Source organism: Ursus arctos, unplaced genomic scaffold, assembly GCF_023065955.2.
Source record: "Ursus arctos isolate Adak ecotype North America unplaced genomic scaffold, UrsArc2.0 scaffold_3, whole genome shotgun sequence".
Taxonomy (NCBI): domain Eukaryota; kingdom Metazoa; phylum Chordata; class Mammalia; order Carnivora; family Ursidae; genus Ursus; species Ursus arctos.
In genome coordinates, this window is record NW_026622985.1 from 88,030,434 (window position 1) to 88,041,947 (window position 11,514).

At 37.3% G+C, this 11,514-nt stretch overlaps 1 protein-coding gene across 4 annotated transcripts in view; it reads left to right on the top strand.

The window, feature by feature from the left end:
* UBN2 (ubinuclein 2) overlaps positions 1-11,514 on the top strand; it is a 75,610-nt gene extending 64,096 nt beyond the window's left edge. For all 4 annotated transcript variants that reach the window (XM_026511869.4, XM_044388643.3, XM_026511881.4 and 1 more), the window contains one exon: positions 1,292-11,514. In XM_026511869.4, the coding sequence (XP_026367654.2) occupies positions 1,292-1,341 (50 nt within the window). In that variant the 3' untranslated portion in view covers positions 1,342-11,514. The remainder of the gene's footprint in view (positions 1-1,291) is intronic.

Genomic DNA, 11,514 nt, shown 5'->3' on the forward strand with positions numbered 1-11,514 from the left:
TATAGTGCGAAAACAGCCATAGACAAAAACATTAATGTAAGCGTGGCTGGGTTCCAATAAAACTTTTAGAAAGCAGTGGTGGGCCACATCTGGCCCCTGGGCCAAACCTTGGTCTAAAGAATCTCACAGTCCAGTTAATGTGAGTATTTTATTTTGCTAATTTACCAACACCTCTTTGAGCACTGTCCTACCTTGCCATTTTATGAATTTAATTACACCTCAGGTCAAATCATTGTTTCTACAAACACAAGTATATAATATCTCATTATAAATGGAAAAGCCAATTCCTTAGCTGTTGTCACCAAAATTATTTTACTAGTGTTCTATTTATACAGCTTTTGAAACAATTATCCTGTCTCATTGATCTATCTTTTCTTCAATAGGGGCAGTTTTTTATGTTTTATGGGAGTAGTTTAGATATCACATGACTGAAACCTAGCAATGTGACTTTCGTGGTCTCCTCCAGCCTTAGGATTGATCTTATAGTACAGTGATTTGTTCCTTTTCACCTGCGTGTTTCTACCATTCATGCCCTCCCCCGACTTCTTCTCTCAGGCCTAGGAGAAGGAGGCTTCATTGTCCTTGCTAAGGCAGTAACCTGTTAAACTTTCTCTACATTTTGTTAGCTCTCAAGCTCATTGTGTTCTATTCTTGCCCAGGTTAAATAGAGTAACCAACATTTTCCCAACAAAAGTTAAAAAGCCATATGTAAACCTAGAAACCATTGTTCCCAGGAGCAGACATTCCTTATCACTTAGAACTTTTTCCAGGTTAGGATCAAAACAAAGACTCAGATGGATTTTTCACTTAACCAGTGTGTCGCATTCATTTACCTGAATAATTGAGAATTCATTATCAAATGCCATGTTGTGGCAAGAAATTTAATTTCACTCGCAAGAAAATGGAATTGACTTGTCTTCTAAAGAAATCGAAAGATGTGGTAGTTTCCTTAAATGTGGGGATTATGTTTTTATATTCCTTTATAATCCTCACAGCATTTGACACAGTTGGCTCTGAGATAGATAATAAATACTTGTTGAAGTAGTATTTCAACGGAAAACCAATTGAACCACAATCACTTGAGATAAGAGGATCATTTTTGTTGAGTTAATTTATCTCCTTTATGTTTCTCAGCCTCTGTAACACTATACCATGTAAGATATTAAAGGTTATCTTTTTAGCGATGTCATTCACATGGAAATTAAAAGTTAATTGTTCTCTTTGTTTTTTTTTTTTTGGTTTTTTTTTTATAACATGCCAACCCATGCCAATAAAACACCTCTTTTCTCAGATGGAGGCCAAAGTAAAGGGGACACTAAATTACCACGGAAATCTCAGTGACTTCCCAGCAAGCAATGGAGATGAGACACTCAGCTGGCTGATGGAATCTACCTGATGGGAAAGTCCTCATGTGGTCATAGGGCTGCTGTTCTGTCGATGTTTACATTCTCTCGTCCCAAGCACTGTGGTGAGGAGGAAAAAAGAAAAGAGAACGTTACTTGAGTAAAGCCAGGTGCAGGAGGAAGAAATGCTTTCGTGCAAAGTTAGTGACCTTTGGTCTCCTCTAAAAGACAAAGTTACCATATTAACTGACTTGAAAGAGACTCAGTTGTCAAACCCACAGAAGTACAAATTTGATTTTTCCCTGGGGGAGGAAGAAGGAATCTGAGGATTTGGGTATACTCCATCCATCCTGGGGGTTGGATCTGAACACTTGTAGACATAATTGCGTAATAAAAGGCAATATATCTGGAATTAGGCCAGTTTGTCAGGAGTAACAATCATGTCTATTTGAGTGGACTATGCAGCAAATTCGCCACACAAATTAATAACCCTGTGTCTGATACAGACGGTAGCCAAGTAAATACCCTCACAAATCCTGAACAAACTTGAATCTTCTCCAGTGTGTAGCAACTCCCCGTGTAAATCAGTGGACTAAAGATGCTTCAGGAAAGTTATTTTAGCACAGTGATATATATTATTAAATCATCGAGATTTTTAAAAGTCAAGAAATTGAGCCTGTTGCTCTTAACAGACGAAACTTAGATGTCCCCTTTTTGTAAAAGGGTCAATTAAATCTTCCATTCAGAAGCAGGTACTTAACTCTTCTTCAGGTGATTTGTGCATCTGGTATTGACTGGTTAATTCTTATTTCCATTCTTGATGTTAAAATGTGGCTTTGTTCACATTTTTCTCTTCAGAAATGGGGGATCTTTGACGTAGGGCTGCGACTTTGGTGCTCTTAGCCCTTGCAGGCCTACCACTCTGAACTGTAAATTTCCCCAGTTTCCCCTCAGTTCACAACTTCTGGTCTTTTAGCTAGTGGTACTTCAGGTGATTCTTAATTATCGATATAGACAGGTGTAAGTGTGTACTGCACATGCCTCTTCATTGGTCATTCAGATGGCATATATATATATTTTTGGAATTTTTAAGATAGTATTTTAAAGGGAGGAATTACATTAGGATCATTATGTGTACAAGGGATTATTTTTTATAACAATCACAATGTATTTTTACTCCCTGTATCCAGCGTAGTGAAATGGATTTGGAGCATTTGGGATCTTACAGCTTTATTAATATTTACTGAGAATATTGATATGTGAGTAAACCTGCAGATAATAATAAAACTGCTTAGTTATTATAGCTTCCTTATGCAAATACATATTCAACAAAGGATGTTAAGGGAGAAATTTATGGTTCTTTTTGGTTACATTTGATTTTTTTTTTTTTTTTTTTTTTGCCTCATCATTGGTCCTGTCTCTGTCAATCTCTTTCTCTCACTCTCTCTTTTTTTCTCCCTATTTAGACTTCTGAATGTTTTCAAACTGTACCCAAGATTGGTATAAGCTTGATCCGTTTGTAACAGACTAACCTAAAAAACAGCATCAGATCGGTAGTAGCAAGATTTGCATGTTTTCATTACAAGTTACCCTATACCTTTAAATTTATTCAAATAAGTGTATTAACGTGGCCCTTTTTTCCTTTTATAAGCAAAAGTCCCAAATAGCCTATAGGACTGAATGAGTTACCACAGATCTATTCTGATCTGTATTACCTGTATTTTGACTTCAAAGTCACATTGGCTTGCTTCATAGCAAAAAGTTAATAAGTAACTGAAAACTTTAGTTCCAAGAACTTGTTACAGTAAGGGCAAAGGATTATTTCAGAGGAATCATTTATATAATTATTTGCCTCTAAGAATTTAGCTTACCAGTAGAACAAGTAAGAATGTTGTGTCAACCCCAGTAGATACTTTGGAAGGATATAGGGATGCTGCCGAGAGGTTTGCCTTGAATTGAATATGTTTGATTAAAGGTTGTTTGGTTTATTTAATTAGGGAAGCTTACCCAATTCTTGAGTTCTTCCAATGTAGTATACCTGTTGCTTTTATCTAATTTGGAAGAAAAAGTCTTTGCTATTACTGTATAGGAGTTTGCCTTTGGGAAGCTAGCCTTGGTTTCACTTCCCACACCACGAGTCCGAGTGCGTATTAATAATCTCTCTTCCTGCTGATAGTTGTGCATATATTCATCTGTTTGTGTGTATACATAAATTTATTTCTTTTTAAAAATTCATTACTAGTTTAAGTCCGGGAATAATTTCAGTTTCTTAAATCCATCAGTTCTGAATCATGCCACGTGAAGATCCCTGATGATTCTTTTGTCTCCATTAGAGAAGAACAGGATTATCAGTTCTTCCCCCAAGTATTATTTTATAACTAACCAGTAAAAATATCTGGAGGCCCTTGGCTCTGAGAAGTCCATATATATGGAGATGATATTCTATTCTCTTCAGTCTTGATTCCGTAAGGACTGCTGCCAGATCCCGCCCTCAGCCCCATACCACATTTTCACTAACTTATATCCGTTCCAATCAAGACTGCCCCTTTTGTGTTGTACAGATGAAATAAGCATCCTTCTATTTCTTAATAGATAAGTATGATCAGAGAGCTCCTACATGTAAATACAGAACTATTTCTTTTCTAGATCATAACATTGAAAATGGTGTCCATACTTTATGGGCACCTGTCTTTACAGTTTTTCTTACTAAATACAAACATATAAATTGGTTATTTTTTAGCACAGAGACTTGTGACTCATACTGTATTTTTGCACTTAAAAGTCAAATTATGTTATTTTTTAAAATGGTGAGTAATCAGAAAGGATATAGAGCAATGTGTGTTTCTGAAGCGCATTAGCAACACCCCAATGCAAAAATAATCAGCACACTTAATTATGTCCCACTCAGCGGGATTCTTGATTCAGGAAAATTAAGCTGTTTGTTTTCAACTGTCTTGTGTTTTAAATTGCCTTCACTGATGTATAAGCTGTTACTGTACATACAAGTTAATCCTCAGTATTCACAAGCAATAATGGTCAGCAGAGTTGTCTTCAGAGATAGCAGTGCTGAGCCTCAGTTGGAGACTGTTTGGGAGCAAAGTGTCCAGCTCATTCAGAGCCTCCAAAATCAACGCAAGCAATAATTCCACTGTAACTCAATTATAATTCTTCTCCTATGCTTCTGAGATCAGAGGGTAAAAGAAATCATGGTCTTAAAAACAGCCTGAAGAAAAACATTTTGGAAAAAGAAGTGAAGTTAATCTGAAGTCACAAAATCCTGATATTCTGAGGAAATCAGAGGATTGTGTTCATACATTCTTTTATGCCTACCACCCCTTTGATGGATGTTGTTAGCCCAAATTACATTTTTTTTTTTTTTATATCACAGAAGTTGAATAGGATTTATTGCATCACCAAGGTAGGAGGAAGAACCGGGCACATACATGTTTGGATCCTGTGGGTTTGACACCTGTTTGAAAACAACTTACTGGAAAAGATTTTTATCCCAGGATTTTTTTTTTTCTTCCCAAAGCATATCTAAATTGTTTACTACCCAGGGTTGGAAAGGGCAGGCCCCTGTAGTCTTTCTTCTCCGGTTGCCCTTACCACACCCCTTCCCGCCTCTACTTGGTTCACGACAGTTTCTGAGATGGAAACTCTACTGTTATTCAAACTGCCATTGATTGTGAGAACTCTCTGTCCCTTGGGACCGTCTCCTAGAACTCCAGTTGTCTATCGTATTTGCTGCTACACTTGTACAATGAACTTTGCCTGTATTGGTCGATTATAATCTGATTTACAGTTCTTTATCTCTAGGAGGTTTTTGTCATATAACTTGACCCATATGTAGAGTTAGGATACTTTATTTTAGGAGTGTACCATAAAAGCACACTGGTCCCTGTATTCTTTTTATTATCATGTAGGTTTTGAATTTGTGTTGGCTTCTTTTTTGTTCGTTGATGTTTTGTTTCTCTTTGTTTTAAATTAGAAATAGCAGAGTGGGAAAAATCTATAATCAGGCCAAACTTGAGAACTTTCCCTGTGCTTCAGCACTAGAGTTTCTGCTGACCGTATGTTCTCAACAGGGGCACTTTTACTTTCTCTTGTGCATGTATGATTGTTCTGTTTTGTTTTTTGCTTTTGTAATAATGAAGCAGAAGAAAAATGCAGTAGTGGGTAAATGACTGATTACAAACATGTTATGCAATTTTATTTTATAAAATTGAAGGGGAAAAGTTAAACTCTCTGTAAATCATTTCTTAGCTCTGGTAAAATGCTTATATTACTCCTCTAAAACCTGCTCAATTCAGGCCTTTGTCTTTGTTAAGTGCCTTTTTTTTCTTTCTTTTTTCCCCCTCTTGAAAGTGTTCTCAGATATCCTTAAGTACAGGCCACAATAAGTCAGGGGATTCAGGAGGAAGAATCTCAAACTTGCCAACGTCATGTCATGCTGTCATATTCTTCCTTTTCTTTATATGTATAAGGATATATGTGTAAAATACATACATATATATGTGTATATATATGTATACATATGTAATATATATATAACTAGTAGCTGCTGTACCATTGCATCCTTTCCAAACACACCCCTTTCGATGTTTGCAAAACTTCTGGCTTGTTTATTCCATTGCTTTTAGTCAATTCAAATGGGTAGATTGGGAAATTGTCTTTACACGAGATGCTATCTTCCCCCTTTGAATATCTGTTTGTAGAAGTTAACAAAAATACATAAATATAATAAGTCATTTATTTCATTAAAGCAAATTTAGTGGACTCATTGACGATCCCCGGATGTAACCCACTACTCTCTGCCCTTCAGACTTGGCAGGAGTAGTATTGGAGAAAGCATTGGAATAACAAGCGTCTTTTGAGGGTCAGGTTGATAAAGGTGCGCTGTGGAAGGCAAGGCTAAAGACGCGGGGGAGCTAGAGTCAGAAGCTCGCTATTGTATCTGAGTAAGTTTTGAAGGAAGTTATTAACTTTGTCCACATTAAACGTGCATCGTATTTTCTTCTGGAAAATGATTTTCGAAGAATTCATACAGCTGCATATCTGTGAAAACGTTAATAAACTTAGTCTTCAGATACTCATGTAAACACTCATATAACCTATAGCATTCTTGAGCGATCTTCAGTTCTCTTTTCATTTGCCAGATAATTACATTCGGCTTAATCTGATTTTACGGCTATTTCGATTTCTCCCTTGAGCAGACTAGTGTAATCTTCAGTATCTAAGATTCATCTGTTTCTTGTTGAAAACAGACGTGACACATAAAGGGAGACTAAGATGAACCAGTCCTCAGAGCCCAGTACAAATATATCTAACAAATGCCCCCTTTTAAAGACATTTTAATTGGGAAGAGGAGACTGGGGCCTAACAGAGAGCAGCGGCTCCTGGTGGTGTTACCGGATAGCGAAGCGCGTATCAAGCACCTCAGCTCAGACGTGTTACTCTTGAATTACTATATTTAACAGGGGGAATATCGTTTAACCTTCGTGCCTCAGATTACCCATTAGAAAATTGGGTATAATAATATTCACCTACCTCCCAGGGATATCAGAGACTTTACTATTTCAAAAATACTTTGAGTTTTTCTAAAATGTCCTATATAATGAAAAAAGTATTACCATCTTTCCACAGAGGCTAAAAAATGTTTCCCTATGATGGGTATAAAAAAGTACCATATGATTTTTAAGTTTAAAGAAAGATCACTGGAATTCTACTTTAGATGCATATTATTTAAACGTATTTGTGGTGGGATTAAAATGGTTAGTTTCAGGTTAACAAGGGTTGGGGGGAATAACACTAAGTTTCTTAATTATAAGTAGTTTGTGTTTGTTTTTTTTATGATGTTAACATGTGTGATTTTTGCCAAGGTTGTGGAGCTACAGCTAGGTAGTTTGGATGATTGGTTATTGGAGTTGATAAATGATCCTGCAAGTTTTATCTGCCTCCCTTTTCCATCTTCTCAGTCTAATTTCCTTATATCACTTGTCTGGTGGTGGATAGCTAAGCTTTTAACCTTCGAAGAATGAACGGGCGTCTCCTCATTCTTGTACATCAGAGGTTGTGTACCAGTTCTGTCACTGCCGGTCTACCTAGCTTCGTGCCGATGGGGCAGGCACGACACACAGTCAGCTGGGCAGGAAACTGGGAGGGGGAGGCAGGATTCACTTCTTAGCTGGGACGCTGGGTGGGAGGGGGTGGGGTAGAAGGAAACATGTTTTGCCCATCTCTGAGGAAAGAATGAAGATCGTTTTATCCCACCTCTCATCCTGGCATGTTAACTAGTGATACTTAGAATTTTCCTTTATCATTTCAAACACCAACAGCAACAGGAAAAATGGATGCTGCGTTTGTAGTTGGGGCTAAATGCTAAGCAACAGTTGTTAGAGAGTGTGTGAAGACTTAAATTACAGCACATATTCAGGGTCAGGAAAGAGAATGTAGAGGGTGAGGAACAAATTACCCAGCTCACGTGAGTCAAGAGAAAGCACCAGGCCCAAGCAGACAAAGCATCTGGGTTAATTCCCACAATCGGCCAAGGCCCGTTTAATCTCCAGCGGTAGGACGTTTTTGTCTTAAAAATCACTTTTTGGTTTTTCTTTGCTTTTTTCAAGATAAGGCCTTAGTTAGTAATCTCTAAATATCAACTATGCAGATAAACTTACTCTCATTTTCCACATTTTCCCTCTTTTTCCATTCTTCAAATACAGCTGTTAAAGGACTTCTACCCAAAGAAATAAGGCATAAGGATTTTGTTGAATGTGTGTTTGTTCCTTTAGGGAAAATTAACAGAAGCATAAAACAGGTATTTTGTGTGTTCATCTATCCTAAAATGTGAACTTTGTATTCAAAAATTTAAGTATAGATCCTTTTACTGGTGCAAAACTGTAGTGAGAATCATGGAATGTCTTTGGGTTGTTAAGATGAAATCATCCCAGTGTTCAGTTCTGAGAAAGTTCTAGATTCTGTGGCACAGTGTTCAGGTTTGTAGAGCTGAACAGTTGGTCAGACTCTAATTAACAATAGCTTTGAATATTTGATGTTGAATTCCTTCTTTCTTCCTTCTTCTTACCTCTAGTTTGAGCTCTAAGCTAACCATTTCGTCAGCCATGGCTACACTAGAATACCAGTTGCATTTTGTTCAGAGTCCAGCGAGGAAAGGTTAGACTTTCACCTCCTTTTCTCACTCACTCTGGCTGTCTTTCCCGGGTCTCCACTGCGTTCAGAAGTGAAGACTGCAGGCATAGTCCAGGACACTGTCCCGACGCTGTTCCAATCCTAGCACAGACTCTGACAGGGACTCGTAGGATTATCATCAGACTGCCTTTGAACAACTTGATAATAAAGTACATTTTTCTCAGATACTCCCCAAGTATCATTTGCTTGAAAGTAGCTATTTGTGATCTTTAATTTCTTCATACTGTAATTCTTTAACTTCTGAATCTTTCTTACATATTGCCATTTATAGTGGGTTAGCAGTTTTCTGAACTGTTTCCCAAACAGGTCAAGGATGCTTTCAGAAACTTCAGTAGTATAATAAAAGGGGTCTATATGTCCAGGATTTGGAATCAAGTTAGTTCACTGGTGACTGGACTTGTTTTTTCTCTTCTCCCTTGTATTAAAAAACTAGATTTCTCTACTACTATACAGTGTGGTTGCTACAATTCATGGCTCCTCTTGATACTTTTCAAGGTTATTCAAAAGAGATGCAGACCTTTGTTAAGGGCTCTTATTTCTCATAATACTCTGCCTTGCTTATTTTCATATACTTCCCCTGGAATAAACCTGCTTTGCAAAGGTCTGCGTCACACAGGCCATATAAATTCTTAGAACCAGTTTTATGTTCCTCAGAAAACTCTGCACATTATTTTTTCCCATTTTGCTAATGATAATATAATTCTATTTTATCTTAAATCTAGTTTTAAAATATTTTATAATAGAGCACTAATGGAACCCTAATTGAAATACAGAAAGGATAACTATTACTCAAGATAACTTGGAAATATTTCTGTTTTCAAGTTAACAACTCCATCTACCCTCTAAGCACATTTAAGAGTCAGCAGTAACCGAGACCAGCCAGTCGGCTTGTTTTTCTGTGTGACAACCTGCCTTTACTTTGTCAGACCTTACCTATCTTGTACTCTCTGTCCTTGCGGCCATAACCTTTCCTCATTTTTTTGCTGTTCTGTGCTGTTTGCAAGGTTCGTGTGCCCTGGACCAGCACATAAGAGTTTTTCTTTCCCATGCCTGCAAAACTACCAAGGATTACCCTGATTTTGGCTAGGGACACTAAAAAACAAAGAAGTTATTCTCCGCTGATAAAAGTATTGCTGTTTTATATAGTTAGTTAGAAAGTTGGCCATCTTTGGCCGACTTTTTAAATCCTGGCTATGCCTACATAATTAATTACGTATACCATCTGAGACCTTCCGATAAGCAAGGGGCCTCTCCACCAGTAGAGGCAGGTTTCCAGCCTACACGTAATTTCCTCTGATCTATGGCCAGCCACAGAAAAGATTCAAGCTTTGTACTGTCCTTTATGTTGGCTGTCATTGAAAAATTTTATTATAGAAAGTATCAGAATTATCAAATTGTCCTTAAGAAGAATATGTGATCTGGGCCTTGCCCTTGTATTTTGCTCACTAAAACATTGTCAAGCTTAAAAGAAAAGGAAAAGAAATCTCTGGCTGGTGAGAATTTTGTGCCCCAAATAATATGTTAATCAAAGTCTACCAAGGTAACTAAGTGATGGTGTTTTCTCTCATTTATTACGAGCAAGAAAGTTTATTTGCAGTTGTAAAATTATTGTGGGACTGCAGACCTATTTGTTATAACTGATTGGGAATAAGGATTCTGATTTTTAGTCTGGGTAAGCACATATTTCCAACACTTGTGGTATGAATTTTGATAAGGGAAAGACTTTTGTTTGGTAATAGACGGGAAAACAGGACTTACTGATACAGTGAATGTTCACTCCGTAGAGGAACTTCCCTCCAGGTACACATCTTCCTCTTTTGTTAGCCGCCTCCACACTTGACAGAGATGCCAGCATGTTCCACAGCCGATCTTGAAGGAAGGAGCCCCAGTAATTGCAGCTTCTCGGGGTGAAGGGCACTGACGGCTGTCTTGCATTTGTTTCTAGGGAGGTGCATTTTTGCTAACTTGAAGGGATATACTGTATTTTAAATAAGTGTGTGACTTAATATTTTGGGATTTTTTTTTCCTCCTTTAAAACTGGACCTGAACACAGCTTTGAGTTGATATTTGTAATAATCTCAGGACCTGAAAGATTGTAGCATTTAGTGTGTCTTAAAAATTATGTACTGTACCAGCCATGGATTTTTGTAAATATTACCTGTCTCCCTTTTTTGTATTATTTTAGTAAAAAAAATAATAATAAATTTAAATAAAAGGGGGTGGCGATGACATGTGAATGGGTGTGGGTGTGTATGTGTGTGTGTTTGTAATAAGGCTCTTTTGAGACGAACTGGTGCTTGTTTAATTTCCGGCTCTGATTAGAGCAGGAATATGGACAAACTGCTGCTACTGAAGCCTGCACTGAGCCTGGGTATTTCCATTTTGTCTTTCCCCGTGGGTGACTGAATATGGGCTGCCAGGAAATGACCAAGAAGTTAAATTCTTCTTCCCGCTGCCATCTTGCCTTTGCATTCTCTGTTCTGCACACCCTTTGAACTTCAGTGGTAAAGCTTTCCAAACTCTGGGTGGTTTGCTGGTCTCTAGTTTTTAGAGAGCTCTTGTCACTATTTTCTAAGAAGAAAGAAGGACAGGTAAATTTTTTTAACCAAAAAATAATCACACATTTCATAAACCCTGATGAATTTTGGATATGTGAGAGGGCTTAAACATTCCTAAATATGGACCTGTGAATTTAGTAAATTAGCCCCATGGATATACTCCTTCAGTGCAGGGAATTTTTTTTTTCTTCTCTTTTCTTTTTTTCTTTCCTTTTTTTTTTTTTTTTGCAACAGCCTTGCTCATATTCCAGGTGTAGCTAGCAAACCCCTGTTTTAAAGCAGGAGCCTTATTTGATTCAGTGTAGATGTTTCCTGTCTATTCTTCTGTGACAGGACTTTTACATGAGTGTTTTTTTCTTTTTGTATGTGTTATGTGTTGTATTAAATAAAGAGGAATGTACATATTA